The sequence below is a fragment of the Colletotrichum siamense genome (assembly GCF_013390195.1).
Source record: "Colletotrichum siamense strain Cg363 chromosome Unknown KSG_Cg363_contig09, whole genome shotgun sequence".
In the NCBI taxonomy this organism is placed as follows: domain Eukaryota; kingdom Fungi; phylum Ascomycota; class Sordariomycetes; order Glomerellales; family Glomerellaceae; genus Colletotrichum; species Colletotrichum siamense.
Window position 1 is genome coordinate 444,019 of NW_023501022.1, and position 23,921 is coordinate 467,939.

General features: G+C 55.2%; 5 protein-coding genes across 5 annotated transcripts; 3 read left to right on the top strand and 2 right to left on the bottom strand.

The window, feature by feature from the left end:
* Positions 1-1,682: 1,682 nt before the first annotated feature.
* Positions 1,683-2,469, top strand: GIS2 (Zinc finger protein GIS2; the record flags this gene model as incomplete). The annotated part of the gene is made up of 3 exons (XM_036644742.1): positions 1,683-1,776; positions 1,836-2,011; positions 2,068-2,469. The coding sequence occupies 3 exons, from the start codon at positions 1,683-1,685 to the stop codon at positions 2,467-2,469; spliced, it is 672 nt and encodes a 223-aa protein (XP_036489095.1).
* Positions 2,470-4,895: 2,426 nt separating this feature from the next.
* Positions 4,896-8,026, top strand: Capn8 (Calpain-8; the record flags this gene model as incomplete). The annotated part of the gene is made up of 4 exons (XM_036644743.1): positions 4,896-5,097; positions 5,175-5,692; positions 5,803-6,307; positions 6,363-8,026. The coding sequence occupies 4 exons, from the start codon at positions 4,896-4,898 to the stop codon at positions 8,024-8,026; spliced, it is 2,889 nt and encodes a 962-aa protein (XP_036489092.1).
* A 271-nt stretch (positions 8,027-8,297) lies between these two features.
* Positions 8,298-9,126, bottom strand: fta4 (Inner kinetochore subunit fta4; the record flags this gene model as incomplete). The annotated part of the gene is made up of 2 exons (XM_036644744.1): positions 8,298-8,719; positions 8,799-9,126. 2 exons carry the CDS (start codon positions 9,124-9,126, stop codon positions 8,298-8,300), a joined length of 750 nt encoding a protein of 249 aa, XP_036489093.1.
* Positions 9,127-11,277: 2,151 nt separating this feature from the next.
* CGCS363_v012896 (uncharacterized protein) lies at positions 11,278-12,489 on the top strand (the record flags this gene model as incomplete). Its single annotated transcript, XM_036644745.1, has 3 exons — positions 11,278-11,835; positions 11,893-12,207; positions 12,271-12,489. The coding sequence occupies 3 exons, from the start codon at positions 11,278-11,280 to the stop codon at positions 12,487-12,489; spliced, it is 1,092 nt and encodes a 363-aa protein (XP_036489090.1).
* Positions 12,490-12,735: 246 nt separating this feature from the next.
* Positions 12,736-15,416, bottom strand: bglI-0 (putative beta-glucosidase I; the record flags this gene model as incomplete). The annotated part of the gene is made up of 4 exons (XM_036644746.1): positions 12,736-12,743; positions 12,803-14,279; positions 14,335-15,257; positions 15,347-15,416. 4 exons carry the CDS (start codon positions 15,414-15,416, stop codon positions 12,736-12,738), a joined length of 2,478 nt encoding a protein of 825 aa, XP_036489091.1.
* Positions 15,417-23,921: the final 8,505 nt, after the last annotated feature.

Below are 23,921 nucleotides of genomic sequence, written 5' to 3' on the forward strand. Positions count from 1 at the left end.
AGCAGGACTTGAGACAAATACCTTTTACCCTTAGTTTTATCTCGAGGCATCCGTAGCCACTTTAGTTCCCCCCCCTCCTCACTGTGACTGAGGTAGCCAGCCCCGTTCAGGTCCCCAGTCACCTAGTCAGTCAGTCAGTCAGTCAGTCCTGCCCGGCAGTCCTGGGAGTCCCCAGTCCCTCGGCCTCCTACCCCGGAAGCAACATTCCGTCATCCGCCATCAAACCAGCGGGCAACCTACCTGCATCCATACTACCTACCTTCGCTACTTACCTTACTTACCTACTTACCTACCTAAGCAGTCCAGTCTGGTCTAGTCCCCCGTTGGGTCACAGCCGCAGTCACAGGTCAGGTCCAGCCAGCCCAGCCGTGTCCCGTCCTTTTTTCTTCGCTACTAGAAAGGACCAGACCCCTCTTTCCTCACACATTATTATTTTTTTTGCCCATTAACAACAGCAACCTTCGTGGAAACGAACTGTTCCCGAATTTTCCCAAAGGCAATTTTTCGCGAAAAGGTGAGTTTCGCCCTCGATTGTACCTGCATCCATCGCATCAGCATTGCCCCCAGCACCTCTCTGTCCTTGTCTCCCTCTGTCTCTCTCTCTGTGCCTTTTCCCTCAATCTACCCCTCATCTTGCCTTCCCTGCCCAGCCAGCCCAGCGTGCCGTCGCAAACGTCTCTTTCTGCCAACCCAATGCGACACGGTCGACGAGGGCCAGCCTGCCACAGCAGCATTCGCCATCAGCCTCACCAGAATGCGCCCACCCAACGCAACGGGAACGATCACGATAGTCCTGCCGCATCTCATCTCTCTGCCCCCCCACGAAGAAACTTGGGAGACTGCCACACTGAAGATGCGATCGCTTCTTCCTTGGTCCCGCACGCATTGCGCATCTCGCTATGCGACCCGCGGAAATGCGCCAACCCCGCCTGTTGCTTTGGTCTCTGGCCCACCACTACTTTTAACGACCGCAATCCTCGTCTTCTTGCCAAGACACCCGTTCTGTCGGGTTCGCACGTCAAGCTGCGATCCCAACTTCACAGATCGTGGTCTCTGGAGCCTACCTGCTGCTACATTGATCCGATAGTCCACCGGACTCAATTGGCTATTCATATCGTTGGCGCTGCGACTGTTGCGTTACTCCTGCGCGCCACCTCAATCCCCCACACTCGATCTCGCCCCGATGCGCCTCCTCCCGAAAAGCCCTCGGTGGATCACTTGCGATAATCCCTCAATCGCAAGCCGGCAACAAACAGCGCCAGACCACGATGAGACCGAAGCCTGCGTCATTTGCGCCCTTGCGTTCGCAGGTTCACTCCCAACGGCATCCTTCGCATTGGCAAAGATCTCTCTCTTTGCGCGCGTCGACCACAAACCAAGTCCCGGGTGATTGGCATGGGTCTACTTAAGCAAATCTATAAAGAAAATGGACGGAACGAGGCATCAGAAACTCGCGTGTCATCACTGCCCAAGATCTGAGCTCCCAGCGCAACTGTGTACCCTATTGCCGGATATTCCAGCCGAAGAGGATTGCACATCAGGGACCTTGGAGACGAATACTTCCGCTGCAACACCATCCGACAAGCTGGATTTCCTCAATAAACCGCTACAACGAGCACAAATCTAGCCAAGAGTAAATCGACTAACCTTCCTTCTCTGATAGCTTTACACCAGACTGCAAGATGTCTTCCCTCTCCCGTCGCGCGTGCTACAAGTGCGGCAATGTTGGCCACTACGCTGAGGTTTGCTCGTCAGCTGAGCGTCTTTGCTACAACTGTGAGTTCTATCCCCAAAGATCGGTCAACATTGGAAGAATTTCTGACTCTCAATGTCAGGCAAGCAACCCGGCCATGAGTCCAACGGCTGCCCGCTGCCCCGCACCACCGAGGCCAAGCAGTGCTACCATTGCCAGGGCCTCGGTCACGTCCAGGCCGACTGCCCTACCCTGCGCTTGAGCGGCGCTGGCACCAGTGGCCGCTGCTATAACTGCGGCCAGCCCGGTCACCTCGCTGTAAGCAATCTTGCGTAATCGCCGTCGATGAGAAGCTGACGTTGAAATTAAAAAAGCGTGCCTGCCCCAACCCTGCCGGCGTCGGCATCGGACGTGGCGCCCCCGTTCCTCGTGGTGCTTTCGGCGGCTACGGACGTGGCGGTTTCGCTGGTGGTCCCCGCCCCGCCACCTGCTACAAGTGCGGAGGCCCTAACCACTTCGCGAGGGATTGCCAGGCTCAGGCCATGAAGTGCTACGCTTGTGGCAAGCTCGGCCACATCTCTCGTGACTGCACCGCGCCCAACGGCGGTCCTTTGAACACTGCTGGCAAGACTTGCTACCAGTGCGGCGAGGCTGGCCACATCTCGCGCGATTGCCCCCAGAAGAACGCGAATGGCGAGATTCCCAACGACGTTGACATGAATGCCGCCGCTGGCATCGCCGCGCCCGCTGTTGCACCCATCGCTCCCGTTGCTTAAGCAATGATCCGTGGTTGCGTCGTCCTCTCCATGAGGCGGTTCCGGACTGGGAAGGAGTTGGCTGCGTGAAAAGCAGCCGCTCCGCTAGTTCTACACACGCCAGCGCATCGTTGTTGGTTTCCTTATGTTTTCAGCACGACCCTTTACGCCTCTCGCACCTACCTACCATAACACCTGCACCTTGCCCATTTCATTCTGGTTATTACTTTTACTTCCTGCATAAAAACGGCTTGTCGCCAATCGACATCCTTTGCTTTACACGGCGTCTACTGGGATTCCCCTTCGTCAACACGATTCATTTTCTGGAACAAAACGGGAAAGGCTTCCTCTCTTCATACTACCCTTGGTTCTTGCAACGACTCTCACGACGGACGGTCTCGACGTATTTATATGCATCTTCATTCCAGCATTTGGAAAAGGAAAGTTCGTGATCCTCATGGCTATCTACAGTTCCTTCTGGTTTGACTTAGCTCCCTGTTTACACGCACCATTGCGTGATCCAGAATGGTTCATAGTCGGCGCGCAGCCCCAGATTGGATCTGAACTACGGCGGCGGCGAAATTACTCCACAGGACAATATGGTGTCAAGGCGGCTGGCGGCTGGGGAATTGAACTACTGACAGGCGATGGGACGCTGCGGTCTGCACGGGCAGTTCAAAACTGTCTATAGACCTTCGCTTACCGAGCATGCCAGGCTAGGAGATTTCATTGGAATGGAAGATATGGCTGAGGGGGGGTGAGAGATCCGAGTCTTTTATGAAGAAGAAGAGTTTTGGGGCGGTGGAAGTGGTTGTTGAGTAGAAGACCCTTTCGAAGGGAGACATGGTGGACACCATGGCAAAGCTGTTGTGGCGTGACGCACAAAAAAAAGAAGCAGTTGATTGAGTCGTTTGAGTGTCCTTGGAGGAGGAAAGATGATGTTGTGATGGGCGCCCCGAGATGATTTGCACCGGTCGATGGCATGGTTGGTAGGAAGCGCCACAATACGTTGGGCTTGTTAGATCGGATTGTGGTACGGCGATGCGCTAAATCAGCAACTGCGTCGGCATGGCGATGGCACACGATTGCGTACGGTGTGCCGAATCATCGGTCGCCTGCATGGGCGAGAAATCACGAGGAGATTGCAAGGAGTTGTGCGGCAGAAGGGCATCGAGTCGCTAGGCCTCGAATGGGCTAGGCCTACTGCATGAGGTGATGTGATTCCACTTGAAGGATCCAAGCTTTTGCTTAAACGAATGGTTCGCGTTCTTCTCGCGTGCGTCTGAATCAGCCCAAATAGACCAGGGCTGATGAAGACCATACAACAGTGTAGGCCGTCTTATCTTGCCCACCTACTCCGGCGTTGCTCAGTGTCCGTACCTAAGGCGATGAACGGGACACTGGAAGCTTTGGCCAGCTCTCATCCGGGAGCGGGACGGAGCCGCAACGGCACGGCCTAAGTGGGTCTCTCGCTGAGAGCACCGGCCATACCCGCCGGTAAACTGTAGCTTGCAAGCATTGCCCTGGCAGGAAGATTTCACTTTACTCCCTCTTATGGTGGGAGCCCAGCCAATTTTGTGAGTGAATTGATCATGATCACTTAAATGACTCTGAAGGCGGCCGGCCAACCACCTGAAGCGGGATAGTTGAACGAGACAACTAAAGATTTTGGGGGCTGATGTGTGTAACGTTATGTAGGTAGGAAGTGAGTGCTCTCGCATGCAGGACATATGAGGTGAACAAAAGCACTCTCTGCGTGGGTACACATGCGTCAATATACCAGGTCAACACAGCAAACGGGATGGGGATCCTTTTCAATTCATTTGTCCGCTTGCTGCCTGCTTGCCTATCTACCTGTTCGCCTGCCTGGCCAAGTCAGAAATGTAGGCGGATTCGTTGCGGTCCCAGGGGTGTCGTACCCGCCCAACTACAAGCGCCAGCCTAGTAACTTGGTAGTCACACTCTTCCGAGTCTTCATGCGGCTGCTATGCATGTCAGTGTAGCGGTCGCGTCAGCAGGCTTGCCTTAGCGGTAATACAAGGCCGCCGTTGATCATCATGGGACTTCAGCCGCCGAATGAGCTGGTATAAATGGCGCCGCCCCCAACTCGACATATCCAGGACCGCAGCCGCAGCTACAGCGAATGCCACAGCAGAAGCCCAAGCCGGAGCCTTGATTTGTTCTGCCGTTCACTGTGACCATCATCGTATGAATTTGCTCCTTCTTTCTTTTTTCTTCACTTGGGTTCCTGCCTACTGCTCGGCAGACTTCTTTCGCTTCTATTTCATGCCTGCCACTTCTAGATACCTGCCACTGCACACCTGCCTTGTCCCTTGTCCAGGCGCACATGCAAGTGTCCAAAGTCCGCATGTGTCGGCAAGTGCATCGGCGGTAAAGACCATTGGCCCCTTCCCCATCAACGCGACTTCTGGGCAACATCAATCAACATGGATTACAGCTCCGATTCCAGCTCAGACTCAGTAATCGCATCTTGCGTCGGCCCGCCCGCCCTCGATCACCCGCGACGCCGAACATACTTAGCCAGGATGCCCGTCACCGTCAGCAAACCCCGAAAAGCGAAGCAACAGCCTCCCCAAGACATTATTGATGAGTTTTGGACGAAATTCACCACCAAGACCCCTGGTAAAGGTTCGTGGTGTTAACCCCATGTTCTCTCGTCCTTGCATGACCCAGGGTGTGTTGCTGCTGGTTCTAACTTTTGAAAGCGACCACTGTCATCCCTCAGAACGAATACGCCGAGAAAGTCGCCCGACGATCGGCTGCAGCTACCGGAGTATGCACCCAGACATCATATGACGAGGCTGCGGCAGTCTGCAAAACCAAGGTTGACAAGATCGTCCAAGAGTGTCGGAGAGTAAATCAGAAGTACCGGGATCCTCATTTCGACCTCGAGTTCGATCTTAAGTTTGGCAGACGGGATTGCCTGGAGTCCCTCTGGAATACCAAGAACAAGGAGCCCTCCCCGTCATCGTTCGTACCGAAGGCTGTGAAGCGCGTTGTTGACATCTTCGACAGCCCTCAATTCTACATCGATGGCCCTACCGCTAACGACGTGCGCCAAGGTAGAGATGGAGACTGCTGGCTAATGGCTGCGCTGTGCAATCTTAGCAATAAATCTGGCCTGATCGAGAAAGTTTGTGTTGCCCATGACCAAGACGTCGGCGTCTATGGCTTTGTGTTCCATAGGGACGGTGAGTGGTTCAGCGAAATCATTGATGATAAGGTACGTAAGTCGACGAAAGGGTGTGAACGATTCCAGTGTCAGCGAGCAATGCCTACCGAGGGACTCCTTGCCCCGCTGTTATCGACCTTGGCTGACACCGCTCGCATTAGTTGTATCTCACAAAACCCGACTACGACGAAGGCTATCTTGAACGTATTCTCTGGGAGGATCGAGAACGTGTCAACTCAGAAGAGGCCTATCGACGGATCTACCAGTCAAACAGCGGGGCTCTTTACTTTGCTCAGTGCGAGAATCCAAACGAAACTTGGCTGCCACTTCTCGAGAAAGCCTATGCTAAAGCACACGGAGATTATGCCTGCATCGAAGGGGGTTTCACCGGCGAGGCTATTGAGGACCTTACTGGCGGTGTGACTTCAGAGATCTATACCACCGATATCCTAGACAAGGAGTACTTCTGGAAAGAGAAACTCCTCAGAGTCAATGAATCCTGGTTGCTTGGATGCTCCACTGGATTCGCTTCCAAAGGATGGGGCGAACGCAAGGGCATCATTGAAATGCATGCTTATAGCGTCATGAAAGCTGTCGAGATGGACAACCAACGACTTGTTCTTCTCAAGAACCCTTGGGGAAAGGGGGAATGGAAGGGTGCTTGGAGTAAGTGCGGCCTATTTCCATAAGCATGTGCTCATGTGTGTGCTAACATCATCAGGCGATGGCTCTTCACAGTGGACGCCTGAGTGGCTCCAGAAGCTCAATCACAAGTTTGGGGATGATGGAGCTTTCTGGATTTCGTACCAAGACCTGCTCAAGAAGTACAACATTTTCGACGTGACACGTTTGTTTGGACCCGAGTGGAAGGTAACGTCCATTTGGACGACGTTCTCAGTACCGTGGACCCTTGACTACCACGATACTCATTTCGCCTTTGAGCTTTCCAAGCCTACTTCTGTGGTTCTGGTTCTGGCAAATCTCGACGAACGATACTTCAAAGGCCTGGAAGGCCAGTATAGGTTTGACCTGCAATTTCGTCTGCACATAGCCGGCCAGGAGGACTATGTCGTACGGAGCCCAGCATCTTACCGCATGAATCGATCCGTCAACGTGGAGCTAGACCTCGAAGCCGGTAGTTACGAAGTTTACGTCAGAATTGACGCAGTACGGAATGACAATATTTTACCGATTGAGCAGGTCATCAGAAACAATGCCAAAAGTCGCCGCGAGAAGTTGACTCGCATTGGGCTGGCTTACGACCTTGCCCATAGCAAGGGGAGAGTTGTCGAGTCAGCCGAGCTCAAGGTAGCACGAGAAGCCCACGAGAACAAGCAGCGGGAGAAGAAGCGCGCCGAGATCAGGACCAAAATCCAAGAAGAGCGCGAGCAGGAGCATTACCTGCGCGTCAAGGCCGCAAAGCGGGACAAGAAACAGATGGCGAAGCGGCACGCGAGACATAAAGCCAGGGCAGAAAAGAGGAAGGCCACACAAGCAAAGACCCGATACGACACGAACGATCGCCCTGGACCCGAGAAATCAGCGCAGACCTCCGAGAGATTCAAATCTTCTCCCGAAAAGCACGTCCAGATTCAAAAACTGGAAGTTCAGACCAAAGACTTAAACATCTCTGAACGAGACAAACAAACTGCGAGCAGCGGTGCTAGCAATAAGCATGCAGCCTCACCAAAGACGTTGTCGGACTCTGGACTTGTCGGAGATGTTACGCGACCATTTGAGGAGACTCCGAGTGGGATCTTGGGGGGATCTTCGGACAACCGCGGTCTGGCTGGGCTGCAGCCCGCGAAAGCTAGGGAAACTCCAATAGTGGACATCCGCCGAGAAGCCGCCAATACAACGAATGAAAGCCGGCAAGCCACGCCCCAGAGAAGCGAAGACACCCAAAGCGATCCACCAGCTCCTTCGGAAAATTCCGACGCGTTCGGTGTGATGCTTTGTGAATCCGATGACGACTTGTCGAGCATCTCCTCCCTTTCCGACTTATCCGAGCGAGAGCTCGATATCAGGATCGAAGACTTCAAGTCGCGGGAAAACAGCCCTGGACGCCTGCCGCCGCCATCGAACCCTTCGAATCTCCTAGATGACCAGGATGAATTTGAGAGAGACCCGTGGAACGCCGTTGCCGTGGTAGGACTCCGAGTGTATCACAAGGTGCTTGAAGTCGATGAAAACGAGGTCATTGTCAAGTTACGCGTTGTGCCACCTAATCCATTTGCAGAAGAGGAGGTGATAGCCAAGGATGCCGACTCCAGCAAGAAGAAACCAAAGGGGCTAGACGTTGACGACAGTGCCAAGGATGCTACGCTGGAGGGTGAAATACAGCAAAGGAAAAAGAGCATTGCACCCAGCGGCGATGATCTTTGAGATGCATCCTTGCCACTTCGGCCCGGTCCGAGCAGAACATGAAGGCCTGGTGTTCTTACTCCAAGTAGAGGGCTTGCGCAGCCATGCATTGCAGTGTGCTTGCGGTGGGAAAACGAAGTAACATCTTGTATCTTGTACTGCGTCGGGGTATCCTTTTTGAAACCTAGAACCTAGTAGCACTCTTCGTGCCCAATAATGAAACACGAATCATGAAAGAATTACACAGTCCTCCACCTTTGTGCGTACATTGGGCTGGCTTGACAGCGTCTTCTCAAAAACTGCCCAAAAGGTCATCAAGCTTCCGTTTCTCGCCCGTAACCACAGGCTCCACGACGAGAGAGTCGTCCTCCCTGAAAAGAGACCCAGACTCGGTTGAGTCGGGTAGCAGGCTAACACGACCGCCGACACGAGCTAGCAGAACCCGCATGCGTTCCATTTCTTTCTCGACCTCGCCGTCGCGTGTGACAAGATTCTCCTGCACCCCGACGCCGGACCCGTCCGAGTGGAAAGGGATCAATACAGCTTTCATACGCTCAAGTCGCTCGACACGATCTCTCACTTGCTGCCTCTGCTGTGCAAGCGATTTAAGACGTTCAAACTGGTCGTGGTAGCGCCTGGCTTCCATGGGATACGTAGTCACATCGCCATCAGATGGCCATGTTGCGGGCAGTGACTTGACGGCAGCGTCATCGGCTTTGTTCCGGTTCGGTCAGCCTACGTACCTGCAGGTATATGGAGCGGTGCATGAACAATTGGGGGGGAAGGGACCTACTCAGGTCAAGGTAGAGCGAGAGACCGTCAGATGGCTCATCTTCTTGTACAGTTGTGGGGTGTGATAAGTAAAGAGAGTCAATCTGCTCGGCGACGTGTCGGCTGGCCTGGTGAGGGTAGGCGCGCCGAGAGTGCTGGGCGATGTTGTGGTTCAGACGAGTAACCACGTGCTCGATCAAGGCATCACTTAGTGGTGATTCGGAGGAGTCGTTGGCGGCAAGCCATGTGCGGGACGGTTGGATAGGCTGCGAAAGTAGGCGGGTTTGGGTAGCGAGGAAGGATTGCTTCTGCGCTATCACGGTTGGCGGAGCTGCTTGGGTTGACGACATGGCGAGGCGCAAGAGTGATCGAGTAGGTAGAGGAACGCGGTGAGGAGGGGGCGGGAACGCGGCCGGACACGGCACGGCGATTGTAGCGGGACGGGAGGACCTTGCCTTAGACGTAGAAAGGGTAGTGGTGTGGGGTCCGTGTCGACCGGCAGGTTCACGGTGCAGTGTACTGCGCAGTACCCACCTAAGGTACGGTAGTGAGGTAAAGGTGCACTGACGTGGAGGTGGTTTGGGAAGGTGGAGCGTGTTGTTGTGGTGCCCTTTACGCGGGATACGTGCCGGGCGAATCATGTGACGACGATGGGGGCCAGCCTCGGCCATGGGCATATTGATATTTCTTTTTCTAGGTCTTGATGGGATTTTTCGACTCGCAACTGCCCACGCCAACGACGAAAGGGGGTCAAAGCTCGCGTCCACCACATTCACCTCCAACGTTCCATCAACGGTGTCCTGCATACGGATACGGATACATAGGAGCTTAACCCAATGATTGCTCCAACGATCGATACCACGCGTTTCCCAATTTGTTACTCGAGCCATGTGCTCGCTCCCATGGCGAAGCTCGCGGGTCCCTTGCATTGCAGTCAGCATCCTCCAACCACCACGTCAAAAAAAAAAAAAAAAAAAAAAAAATCCTTGATCACCGGCAGCGTCTAGAACTCCTCCTACTTGTCCAGGCTTCCAACGTTGCCGGCGGCTGTGTATGATAAACACAGCTAATCCAAGCTAAAGAAGCCACCAGGGCTCTCGTGTCTCACGCCTAGCCTCCTTCTCCTCTTCCTCCTTTCCTGCTCTCTACTTCCCATCCGTCTGCTCAAAAGGATCCTATGCTTCGGACTCGTCGTAGGCGGCTTAGCCCAAGGTACTAGCCCGGCATCAACGTATGCGGCAGATGTGCTGCAATACCTCGGTCTTGGCTCATCGCCCGCCCCGCACAATTCCAACCTCTTTACCGGAGCGTGGGTGCCTTGGCGGGATAAGACGGTTGCGAAAGGCGAAGCAGTACATCAGAATGAGCCTCATCAGAGGAGCGGACAAATTCGAGGCAGACGTTGGACGATAACCGGTGCAATGTCATGAGCAAGGTGGAGGCACACCGCACATCACATACCTGCAGAAACACACAAGCACACCGCCATCGGCTGGCTCCTGCCTCATGGCCTTTCTCAACCATCTCATCTTTCGCTCTTCCTTGCTCGCCCCGCCTCCCAAATCGACACTAATGCAGCCCGCTTGTATTCGATCCCTCCCGTACGGCCGCATCTCGTGGCCCTCGGCGCCCACGCCATCTGCACGTCAGGTAATTCCCTCGCCTTAAGTGGACCGACCTGGGAAGTCTCTTTCTCGTGAACCACTTGCAGGAAGCCTCGCGAGGCCGGCACCCATCTCTTCGCCCTCTTACTGGCTAGCTATGCCCTCTTCCCTTTCTTTGCCGCCACGCCGGCCGGTGACAGGACCGGTGAGCATGCATGATCCGTCCCGTAACGCCGCCCAGTGTCACCACTTGCTCTTTCTCCTGCCTAAGCGTCCTCTCCTGACGGATACCTGCTTGAAAACTGCAGAGAGAGAAAACCTACGACGTGGTAGCCGCCTGGTCGGAAAACACCTGCCGTCCCCCGGCTCGAGTCCAGATGTGCCATTCCCACCCTCTCGGCCGAGCTTGGCCTTGCATCGTTGGAGCAAGTATGCCAAGCTCCTCTATCTTGTATGTCATGGTGCCATGCATCTGGTGAGACACGACTCCGGTGCGCTGTCAAACGGCTAATCCTGTATGCCCAGCTGCAGCGACGCATCTTTGGCGGGGGATCCGGATGGGAGCCAGCCTGGCCCAGCCCAGCCCTTACCCTGTCAAGCGGTGTTCATCGCTCATCCCCCTCCTCCTCTACCAAGGCTGAACACCACTTTAGGATCGATGTCCGAGGTCTCGGGTGCTTCCATTGTCTGACGATGTCTCTGTCAACGTATATGAGAGGCCGTTCGTCTCTTCCACTGGCCGTATCTCGCAATCTTGTCCGTGATTGTACGACCCTTCTTCCTCTCCATTCTTCAGCGAGAAGCACGTATCAAGGAGCGGCTGCTTGTCTCACTCCAGCTTGCCCATTGTTGCACGCCGATGGGTTTTTGTTTAGCTGAGTCTGCCCGCCTGCCACTATGTCTCCTGCCCCAAGGCCTCCCGCCAACGGTTTTGTTACCTTTGTGCGTAAGATCTTTAACCCACTCGGCTTCAAAAAGGGTTATAACTTTACTCTCTTCTTTATCACGGCCGGTGCCATGGTGGGCTTCATCCTCGCCCGCCTAATGTTTTTCGACTTCAAAGGTATATTCTGTAATCCAGATTACAGATCAGGGGCCCTCCCGGGAGAGTGCTACTACTACCAATCCGGCACGGGGAGGATTGGCATCATCATGCATCTAGCTGGTGTGTTGCCCGGTGGTTTCTTGGCCTGCCTCCAGTTCGTTCCCGTCATCCGCCACAAGGCTATCCTGTTCCACCGCCTCAACGGATACCTCGTCCTTCTCCTCAGTATCGTCGGCATCATTGGCGTCTTCATGATAGCGCGGCGTACCTTTGGGGGCGGTGTCAGCATGCAGACGGCCGTGGGCGGAGGCAGCGTCATGTTCCTTGGAGCGTTGGGGCTTGCTATTTACAACGTCAAGAAACTCCAGATCGAACAGCATCGTGCCTGGATGCTCAGGGCTTGGGTATATGTAAGGACACATCCCAGGTCTCCAAAGGCTCAAAACTAACAATCATGGTGCCCCCAGGCTGGTTTCATCATCACCATGCGCATCATCAGTTTCTTGGCTGCTAGAGTCGTCGCCAATACCGACCCAACCTACTACGAGGTGAAGCAGTGCGCGGTCTTGGACTTCATCTTCCGCCACAACCAGACCAAGGTCCTCGGCTTCTACCCTGACTGTGGAGGCTTTTACTCTGGCGAGTATCCTGGCTTGAACGTTCTTGTTCACGCCAACGTGGACGCCCACCAGCCTGCCGAGATTGCGGCGGGATTCGCAGCCGTATTCGGTGCGGGCTCGTGGCTGGCTCTAGCCATCCATGCCATTCTTGTTGAACTCTACGTATGTACCGCCCCAGGTGTGCGCAGCTGCATTTGCAAGACCTATGCTGACGAGACTTTGAAGCTTCACTTGACCCCAGCAGAAGCGGAACGCCTTCGTCGCATATCGTACCAACGCCAGCTCGAGGCGGGGATGAAGAATGCTGGCAGCGCTGGCTTGACAGCACAGCGACTGGGCGACGCAGAGCCGTGGATACCGCCGAACGAACTTCGAAGGATCGAAGATAACAGCACACCAAGCTCTGATGGCGATATGAGAGAAAAGCGCGTGAGCTCGCCTTAACAGCAGCTTTTGTTCGGGTAACGGACCTTTGGCAGTACGGCTCTGGAAGTCTGTCTTCTGCACTCCTACGACCTATGAATGCATGATATGATAGACGTGACTATTTGAGATGTTTGGGCGGAAGTTCGTGTATTCAACATTTTACTGATGTGGCCCACGAAGCAAACGAGAACATGTATATTTTATGTGCGCATTCATCATTCATTCGTTACATACCCAAGACAGCTATGACAAGATATTTCACTCCTATTTTCCTGCCATCCACATGGACATCAACCATTAGTCTACAATCCCGACCACCAGAACGTCTCACCGACGCTGAAGGATCCCTTGAGGGCCTTGTCGGCGACAACACTGCTGTCGCTGACGACAACATCGTATTCGCCCTTCTCTGCGCACCACTGATGGCGTTCCTCGTCGAAGTAGCTGGCAGCGTACTTGGTCTCGATGCTGACCGTCACCTTCTTGCTCTCGCCCGCTTTCAGCGCCACCTTGGCGAAGCCCTTGAGTTCCTTGAGTGGGCGGTTGATCTTGGCCTTCTGCTTAGGCGCCACGTAAACTTGGACGACCTCGGCACCTTGTAGAGAGCCTGTGTTCTTGACTGTGACGTCGACGGTAAGCTTGCCGTCCTTGTCGTTGACGACGAGATCGCTAAAGGCGAAGCTCGTGTAAGACAGACCGTGACCAAAGGGGAAGAGGACGGGGCGGTCGATGTATTCGTAGTAGCGGTAGCCAATGTAGATATCTTCGCCGTACAGAGTGCGGCTGGCTTCAGCGCGGTAGTTGAGGTAAGCCGGGTTGTCTTGGACGCGTTCGGGGAAGCTGAGAGACAGCTTTCCTGACGGGTTGACATCGCCGAACAGGACGTCGGCGATGGCGTTACCCGTCTCGTTGCCTCCATACCAGGCCTGCACAAGGGCGGCAACGTCATTGATCCACGGCATGCGCACAGGCGTTCCTGACTGGTTAACGACGACGGTGTTGGGGTTGGCCTTGCCGACGGCAGAGATGAGGTCGTTGAGGTAGCCAGGAAGCTCCATGTCGGCGCGGTCATTGCCCTCAGTCTCCCAGTCAGCGTTAAGGCCAGAGCAGATGATGACCTGGTCGGCGTCCTTCGCGAGGGCAGCAGCCTTTGCGATCTCGGCCTTGTCATCAATAACCTTGCAACCACCGATGCGGAGGGCACCACCACCGAAGACGACATTGTCACCCTGGAGCTTGGATGAAGGGGCCGAGGCGAACTCGACCTTAAAGGTATAAGTCTCGCCCTTCTTGAGCTCGACACGGCCCTTCTCCTCGACGGTTGCGGCGCCGAAGAAAGCGTCTCCCTGGCGCTGCTTGGTGGTGTTGTCGATGACAAGCTTGTCGTTGACAAACAGGTTGGCGGTGCCGCAGACGATGAGGCCGAGCTCGTAGGTGCAATCCTCCTCGGCGACAAAGCTGCCCTCAAAGTCGGCGTACCAGAGGTTGGACTTGAACTTGGGGTTGTAGTAGTCAACAAGCAGGAGCTCGGTCTTGGTCAGGATAAGCTCGTCGAGGCACTCGCGGCTGTGGTCGGTGGGCGGCTCGTTGTAAGCCTTCATGGTCATGCCGGGTTGGCCATTGGACTTGACAACGTTGCCAAGGAGAGGCAGAAGCTTGTGGGAGTAGGCACCCTCGGTGTACTCGGGTGGAGAGCTCAGCTTCTTGCTGATTCCGTCAAAGGGGGTGACGGAGTAGTAAGCAGCCAGAGAAGCGGAGCCGCCGCCGTGGTAGGTGCAAATTTTGGCATTGGGGCCGATGACGACGGTCTGCAGTTTCAGTCAGCTGCTGTTGTCGTATAGGAGAGAAAGCTCTTGGTCATACCTTCTTGTCCTTCTTGAGGGGAAGAACGCTGTTCTCATTCTTGAGAAGAACGAGACTCTCGCCGCCAATGCGTCTCAGCAGCTCAGCGGTCTCAGGAGTGTCGCCAGTCTTCTCCGGGGCGCCTTCAGGGATGCCAGTTGCCACACACTTCTTGATGAACTTGAGCATAGCACGAGCTCTCTCATCTAGAATGTGTTGGCGGACCTTGTCGGTTGAAACGTTGAACTTCAGGGGCTCTCCACGGAAGCGCGGAGGACCGGGCATCTCAAGATCGAGACCAGCGTTGGCCGCCTCCGTTGTGCTGTAAGTGCCGTACCAATCGCTCATGATCATGCCGTCCCAACCCCACTCTTTGCGAACAAGTCCCTCAAGCAGCTCTTGGTTCTCACTGCAGAACTTGCCGTTGACACCGTTGTAGGCCGTCATCAGAGCGCCGGGCTGCGAGTCGCGAAAAGTCAGCTGGAAAGGGAGGGCGTAGATCTCGCGCAGGGCTCGCTCAGTTACGATGCTGTGAACAGCGTTGCGCCTGTGCTCCTGGTCGTTGCAAACAAAGTGCTTCGGCGTCGCCTGGATGCCGGTGCTCTGAATGCCGTTCACGATGGCGGCAGAGCCCAGGCCGGCCAAGACAGGGTCTTCACCCAGAGACTCGAAGCCTCTGCCACCGAGAGGGGATCTTTGCATATTGATGGTCGGGCCGAGAATGCAGTGAGCTCCCTTGAGCTTGGCTTCTTCACCCATCTTCTTTCCAGCCTCCTCTAGGAGGGTGGTGTTGAAAGTGGCGCCAAGGGCCGTTCCGCAGGGGAAGCAGGCGGCCTTAACGCCATTGAAGAACTTGGTGCCGCGAACGCCATTGGGACCATCAGATAGTCGCACGGAAGGGACGTTGTGCTTGGGAAGAGCCTTGGTGTGCCAGAAGTCGATACCTGAAGCAATTGCGTTAGCCCACAAAGATCCCATCTGTCGATGACGTCGATCGCGGGGAAAGAGCGCCAGTTGGGACGAGGTGGCTTACCCGCAAGAAGGTCGACCTTCTCGGAGACGGTGAGCTTCTTCAGCAGGTCCTCCACATCGAAATCGGCCATCGTGGGCTTTGAACCGGCAAATCGGAAAATAAAACCCTTAGTTGGCTGGGTATCTCTACGTTGGAACAGAAAAGATGCCGCTTGAAATTGGAAGCAGGCGACGTAACAATAGGCGGTGGCTAGGAGAAGCTGGATGGATGATTTGGAAATGGCAGAACCAGTCGGTTTCTCGAAGGCTGAGAGGTGTTAAATAGATTTATTACGAGCTCGAAAGCGGGCCATCTCCGGACGCCGCGGCGGAGTATCGGTTCAAGCAGCCAGCAGCCCCAGTCTCTAGTCTCATGGTGTGGGAGGTGGTTTTCCAATATCTGTGTTGGGCAAACAGGACCACGTACTGTTCGTTCCCGGGGAAAGACTGGCAGACAAGGTATGTCGAGGCGCAGAGAGGAGCGAGCGTAAGGTGATTCCTGTCGCCGACCCCCCTCTCTCCCACCACACAGCCGAGGCGTCGAGAAAGGCCTCGAGGGGAAGACAGATAGACAGACGGGATAACTACGGTTTCCAAGACGCGGTCAGGCGGTCCATCAGTCCAGCGCATCTCCCAGCTACCCCACGTTGAGTGAGGTGCTGCCCCTCACCCCGGCTGGAGCTTTGTGCCTCCTCTGGCGTCAGACTCCGGTCTTGGGACCCATCTGTCGGCTCCGCATTGGCCAATTCAACTGGATCATGGAGCTGGACGCCGTCCCGAGATTCCGCAGACAGGGTTTGGGCCGGCTGAAGTTCGGATAACTCCTCACTAGCGTCTCCGATCGCGTCTCACCTGCCTCCGCAGCCCGCAGTTTGTGCGATATTGACGCGAGGTTCACCCGGGAAGCCCCACTTGCCTCCCTCGGTGAGAAGCATTCACATCCATACCTTATGGATGAGGCTTCTCACCCCAGGGCTATCTGGGTACCGACGATACTATCGCTGATGCCAATGTGAGCCATTGCATTGAAGTGAGTCTTTCTGGGTCATCAAATAAAGACATCCTCCAGTGACAGACATGGCTGACAGGTGTGTTGTGTTGAGCGCCGTACCATCTTCGGCATCCGGTCCGATACCCGTCATCCACTTCCCGGCAGCAAGTAGGCACCGCGGGGAGTAGCGGATCATGACCGTCGGAAGAGCATGTCGACCACGGCATCGCCATGAGACGGAGAATCTCTCAACGGCTGTCCCACACTGCGACTGACCCACATGGGATGCCGACACGGGGCGGCGTGAGAGCGGCCCGGATTGTCTACACGGCAGCGCTGTCATGACCCTACCGCTGACCATTCACGGACGATCCCTTCAACATTTCGCCGGAAGTCTCCGCCATCCCCAGAATCCCCAGACCCCGCGGGACCCATAGAAGCCATCTTGGTCAGCAGTGGCGACGTGCTGACCCAACAAGCCGAGGCCCCTTCCACAGCTGTGACGTTGCCGTTGTCTTACCGGGCATGACCTCCCTTCAGGGGCATCTCGACCGGGAGAACATAGCCAACATGGGACGATGAACAATTAGCAGCAAGCCGCATTCCTTGGCTACAATGGCGGGGAGCCCATTTCACCACATGCATTGTAACAGGTTTCTGGACGGCCTCATGCGTGTGGCTGCTTATGGTGTTCGGCAAAATGCCCATTTGCTGACCATCACCACCCACTTCTATGGTGACTTTAGGTGATTGAGACGACCGGTTGAGAGGTCATACAAGCTTACTGCTGAAGAACACCGTGGCTGCGGCTCGGGCGAGTGCTGCAGTACCGACCGTCTGGTGATCAGCACTGATCCTCAACAGGGTTCTGCTGCTCGCATCGGGCTATTATACAAAAGCGGTGGATCGACGAAGCAAATCACCGACCTCGAGCTTCATCAGACCGCACTCGGTCCTGGTGGCGGCCACATAAATGCCCTCAATTTCCTTCGCTGCCTCAGAGTGCGTAGATGATGTCTCTCGCGTGATGAAGCACAGAGGGAAGCGGGATTCAGTCTCTCTAACAAGCCTGTGCCACCCACGTACAGACGGCTCATTTTTCAGCCGGTGCCACGCTGATCCGTGAGCAACAGAGCAACCTCTGAGGCATTTGGGATGCCGGATTTCACGGGCCACCTGCTCGGACTCAGGTTTGGGCGCCTTCATGATGCTGAACCAGGGGTGGCTTTCTAGGGATGCACAGCTTACAACTTCACTCCCAGTCTTAGATAGCATTACAGGGGCTCTAGGGGCTTTCGCGCGCCATCGTTGAAGCTCTTAGAGCTCCTGAGGGCTTCACGGAGACGTAGATATCGCCCGCTTGGGGGGCGTATGCAATGTACAACACACAATGGCGCTCATGGAGGAGGAGTTGCGCGACGTCTCACTTCCACACCGCCGTTCCGCTCCGCCCCTGAATATTCCTTACGTTAAAATCAAGCCATGCTGCGGCGGAAGCGCCAACAACACCGTCGTTGAAGTCATCAGGGCCAGCGCAGGTGAGCGCAAGCCAGGCGTCCGAAGCATTATGTAATTGGGCGTTACATCATTCCTCGGTGGCTAGGATACCAAACAAGTTTGGCATCGCTCAATCGTTGACCATGCTCTCCGCCATGTTATCTCCCTACAGCAGGTGAAAACGCGGGGACCTCTATTTGGGTATAACGTCGGGCTATCCGAACGAGGAAAACCGGCCGACGACGTTCTTCGCCCAAATCCCGCCAGGCGGGAAAATCTGATCCCCCGACCCCAAGACGAACAGACAAATCAGGTCTAGGACCGTTACAAGCACCATTCTCTGCCATGGAAGTGCTTAGCCAAGGCCTGAGGGCTGAAGGCCAGTGCCAGGGGGTTCCGGAAGGAGGGGCTGGGGTTGCAGATTTCGGCCGGGGAGATGACCGAGCGAGAGGAGATGGACGGAAGGGGAGAATGCCGAACGCGGTGTGGGATACACGGCATCCCGATGGAGCGCGGCAGAAGCGGCGGTATCAGTCCGGCGAGTGCTACGCAGGAGTACATGAAAACACAAACGACACTGGTTGGGCTAATTAGCCAAAGCGATGGAAGGATGCATTGCAGGTCGAATGTACCGCGTATACAAAGTACATATACACACCGATGCTGCCATTCTTTGTTCCTCGTTCTTCTAGAAGGGACGGGTTAGTCCAGCTACATGCGACTAGGCCCGGACTCGACCGCCAAAGTCCCGATTGGACTCGTGCCTCCTTTCGATCGCGATTTCCGCCAGAAACCAATGGGCACTAGAAACGATGCTAAAGCTTTCGCAGGTTAGGGAATTGGGCGTTTTCCCATCAGGGACGCTGGCGGTCGAGCGTGCACTTGCAGGAACTAATCTGGCTGCACCACGTTCCGCACGTCCGCGATCGGGACGGAAAAGGCCACGGACGCTCGGGGGGTAAAGGAAGGAAAGGGGCGAAAGAGGAACAGAGCGGTCAACAATTGAACTTGTTTGACAAACGGGAAAGGGTCTTGTCGTCGACGCTTTCCCTCTCAGAACAGACCCGACTTTGCAGCGAGCGGCGCAAAGTGTAATTCCTTCCATGAAGCTTCCATTGCTTCGATGGCGCAGTTCGGATGCACAGAAAGGGAAACACACCGCCACGTCGCATACAGAACCCGCGAAAAGCAGTTGGAAGCGCCGGGATTGCCACGTTTCTCTGCGCCTTCACACCCACCACCTTATAGCGTCGGAGGGGTGCGCAGGTGTTGATGAAGCGCCTCGCATCGGATCTCACAGCAAGACGCCATGGCGAAGTATGTGCTAGACGTGGACGGTGTGTAGAGCATGATGTGCGTACGTGGTGTAGCTGCAGAAGAATCAACGCCTAGCCAAACCTCGACATGATGGAGGCGAGCACGTCCGGTCATGAATCGGGTTGGCTTCGGTGTGTGTGTGGTGTACTTGTGTGCCATGTGCACAATGTTGCATGGCTAACATGGCGAGTCCGTGGCGTCAAACGGCGTTCGCAGAAACAACAAGTACCAGCTTTAGCCAAACAAGAGACACAGGGGCTGTTTGCAAAGACTATAACGCCCCCAAAGATACCCTACTTCCTGCCTCTCTAGTTCCCCAAACGAAGCCGGCGAGGCGTACAAAGAGGCGGCCCAGCGCGTGGCAGCGTTGTAGGGCTTCAGATACGCTTTCGCCATGACATGAGACGTGCATCATAGCCACGTGTTGCGGGCAGCGATAACTGTCAAAACTCTATTGAGGCCATCACACGAACCCGAGCCGCCTGTCTCAGAAGTTTCCATGCGTCAGATTCTGCGGGAGGCTGACTCGCAGGGAAGGGTGCAACCGTCTTTGCATGCCACACATCCGATGGGCCCCTTCTGCGTCTTAAAATTTCATGTACTACACACACTTGCAGCATGAACCAGCCGACAGCTAGGCGGGCGCATATCCCGCAAACCCCGATATCTAGACTATCTTGATCAAGGAAGAGCAGTGGCAGGCAGATTGGCGGTGGGAAATTGTGCTCATGCAACCATGCTTCACACTATCCATACCTTGGTTGTTCATAGTTCTGGTGTTGGTCGAAGCAGGCATCAAGCAAGCAAGTAGTGTTGCAACACCCCTACTGCACACTACAATAGTCAGCACGTGGACTCGAGGATGCACGCGCAAAGCTGTCATGCAGTAGACAGTCTCAATCATGTTCTCCGGTGATCGACATCTGCGATTCTCCTTCATAGACGCTCGTAATTTGAGATTTGCCCTGTGGCTGGGGGGAGTAGATGAATTGATGGGGGCGGAGCGGCAGGAAAGGAAACCGAGGCTTCCCAAGGGTCGTCCGTCGTGGTGAAGAGGCATGATGGCTGTCCTTTACGACTGTCATTGGACGGACAGCGCTTTGGTCAACCGTCACAGGGTCCTGCTCGAAGTCGGGGTGGAGTGGCGGCTTGAAGAAGGCGCATCGTGGCTTGAGCAGGCGCTGGGCGGCGGGGTTTGGACTGAAAGGATGTTGCGAAATTGAGGCACTCTAAAACGGAGTACTCGAGACGACCAGTCTGGCGCTAGGGTAGCTGAGAAGAACGTCGTTCGAGCGGCCGCGAGCAAGATGCATCGCGAGGCGTGCGAGGTTGAGTTGTTCTGGAGCTAGTTGAAGACTTTCTTAGCGTAGCTTCCTATGGTAAGCCCAGGCGTTAGAGGTACGACTGCAGGACTGCAACGGAGGCTGGGAAGGAGAGGCTAAAACGGACCCTGTTGGGAGTGGCAGGGTCTCGGTGCATGAACGAACGTCCAAGGCACGTGTCTGGGTCTCGCGGCTGGCAATTCATCAAACATTGATGATGGTTGGGGGTTGACGCTCTGACAAAACGTTTGTGGCAACGTCCAGGGGTCGAGAGGAGGAGATGCCGAAGGCGACCGACTGGCTTATGGAGATGGGCTACTGCGTAATATTACATGTAATAAGTGCGTCGAAGCAAAGTAAAGTGAGGTAATGGGAGATGCGTAGAAGAAGTTTATCCGCAATAGATGGGCGTGTTAAGACGGAACGGGTGCCAAGACTCGGTTGTCTTTTTGCTAAGGAACGGATGGATGCCTTAGTGGCAGACGGGACGGGAGATGCGGAATAGGGCAGCGAGGAGTAACCTGGGGGCATCATGTGGAAGAAGAAGCTTCCGTCCGTCCCTTGGAGTTGCAGTGCAAGCTCAGCTAGAGGCCAAAAGTGAGGTGAGATGAGGTAAGGTGAGCTGAGGGGGCAAGCTGTGGACAGGGAATATCCAAGCGTGATAGGAGGACTTCTTCAACAGGGAGAAGTACAAAGTACTTTGCTCCAAAGGAAAGGACCAGGCTCGAAGGATAGGGCAACCAACACAGCCCATCATACAAGGCTAGGCCCAGGACGAAGCATCGCAGGGCGCGGTCAAGAATCAGGGACAGGGGCCAAAGACGAGGAGTACGGGCGCGATGCGATGGTGCACTGCCAGGACTGGGGCCAAGAGAATGAGAGTGAGAGAGAAGGAATGATGCAAAGAGAACAATCAATGGACGGGTAGGTATGCTATTCGCTGTCTGGCTAGGTGAGTACTATGCAGTAGGTACGCAGTAAGGCAAGATGCCTGAGGAAAGGTAGGTAGGTACCTTAATGGAAGTCGAGTGTGCTCAAGGGGAATGATGATTGGGCGCTGGTGAGAGCCGGACTCGGGACGGGAAATGTGGGTTGGACCTTCCTCGCGTCCCACGCTTTCCGGACAAGCGTTTCCTTGCTGGCGCCCCAAGTTCACTGCGATGCAAGAGGCATCTTCACACGAAGGGCAAGGTATTCGTTGTAAGTACATTGCAACAGCAGAAGCGGAATGACATGGTACTGGATAAGGTACCTTGGACTCTCGTGTGCGGACAACACCTCCACCCAGTAGGTAAGGTAGCCGGCCAGTGGAAGGTGGGAGAGAGTGGGACAATCCACAATAGTCCACAACAGCGGTTTTCCGAGAACCTCTGGGCTGGTAAGGCACGGAGGAGGAGACTGGAGCGGGCGCGGAACGTCTTTTCCACCTGCAGAGGCGGTGTTGAGTTGAATGCGATGTACCTTGCAATTGCAGATGGCGTATTGCAAATCCTGATGGGCCAGAGAGGTGCGCATGCAGAATTTACCTCATAGCCATGAGAGATCAAACAGGAGATGGATGTGCGTGCAGAGACAGACGATGATACCGCCAACTGTCAGCGGCATGCCCCTCCTTCTCCTGGGAGCTCCAATCTCTTGCATATCTCAAAGCGGTCCTCTCGAGCTCAAGAGATGAAGTCTCGCTACTAGCAGATTGTGCCAAGGGGCAAGGGGGAGGGGGGTCTTCAAGACGCAAGCAAGTGCACCCGCGTTTCGATCTCCCGATGCAGGCGACTCAAGTCTACCTGCATACCTACCACCTACCCAACTTACTTTACCTCATGGAAGAAGAAGATGAATGGATGCCAAGGTACCTGCCACAACCACCATCCAACGGCGCATGATTCGTATGAGGCATATCAACAACTTGTCGCTGGTGCAGCGCATGCTAGGTCTTCCTGTGAGTGCTTTGCAGCACTCAGACTGCCTTGCTGCGTACTGCGGTAGATACGGCCCAGGTGCATTGCACGTTGCTGCCAGAGCGCGATTCACCAATGACGGAGACGGTGACAGGAACGGGGACCCTCAGCGAAGCGAGAAACCCCGCCCGAATGCATTGACCCGCTTTTCCGCTGCCGGCTCACGCTGGCGTCGGTGGATCCCCCGGCTTTCGCCTGGCAACAGGTGCAGCCGTCAGCCAAAGGTACCTCTGTCCTGGGACGTGCGACAGGGGGGGAAGAGGGGAGGAGGGGATCAGGACGTGGAGGCGGAACGAAGGTACCTGGGCAAGGCACCTTACCCCACCTTGCTCAGGCAGGGCACCTTAGGGCAAGTAGATTGGCTACTTTGCTCCGCTGCAGCTTGAGGCGTAAGGTTGTGTATATTACCTTATGGCGCTGCATACTTAGTAGTATCCGTAGCTAGGTATGTCGTCTCGGGACTGTCCTGCCTATGGCCACCCCTCCATGAGGTAAGGTACCACCTTAGGTAGACAACAGAGGTATCGTGGGCAGAGCACCTTACGCAGTAGGCTGACCTTCAAGTGCCTTAGCTGCTGCTAAGGTATGGATACCGCTGGCCCTAGGTCAAACCGTCAGCCAAGACCCTGAGGGGCGGGATCCCTGCAAGCATGTGGTGATCGACCGTGCAGGGACACCAAGGACAGGGGCACCCACCCCCCCCCTTCACCCGACCCCTTCACATCCTCTTCTTGGAAAGGCATGAGGGCACCCAGAAAACGGCAGGATGGAGACAGAGACCCCTGTCCGTTTGCCCGCTCGTGTGCCCCTCCCCCCCGTTTTGGCGTCGCGCGCCTCGCGATTGGATCCCGCCTCAGAACTCATTTTCTACAAGGCATATTATTCCCATCAGACAGACACCAGACACCAGACACCGGAGCATGCACCACCTCGTCAGGCATGCCAGGCATACATGCTATGGTACTGTTCCTTGCCTACCTTACCTTACCTTACTGAGGTGCACGCACATACTTCCATTGAATAACAGCGAGAATTTCCATACTCAACACACCATACCGACTCCTCGCACTTACCATCCGATGCATGCCTCACCCTATTATGGCGTAAGGCATGAAGATCCCTTCTCTCTCGGTTGATTCTCGTCTGCCAGTCTGAACGTTGCCCTTACACGTGTTGCATCCGCCCCTCCCCATGGAATCTCCATGCGCTTCATCCCTTTTACACGACTAAAGGCGCAAGCACACGTTTCTCCCAAAACTAAGCTCAACTTGGGTTAATTCCGAGCGCGGTGAGCGTTTGGATGACGACGGGATGTTGACACGCCGAGCCAACGAGCGGGCAGTTAATCAGAGCACGTTTCTTTAGCCTCCACCACCACCACCTCCACCACCACCGGTAGTAAGTGGTACTGGGGGTAGGTTGTTGGCACAAGCTTTCCATCACCCATTCTTGACATGATTCCACGGGGCTTCTCTCAGGCTTCGCAACGTCTTGCCACAAACCAAGCTCATC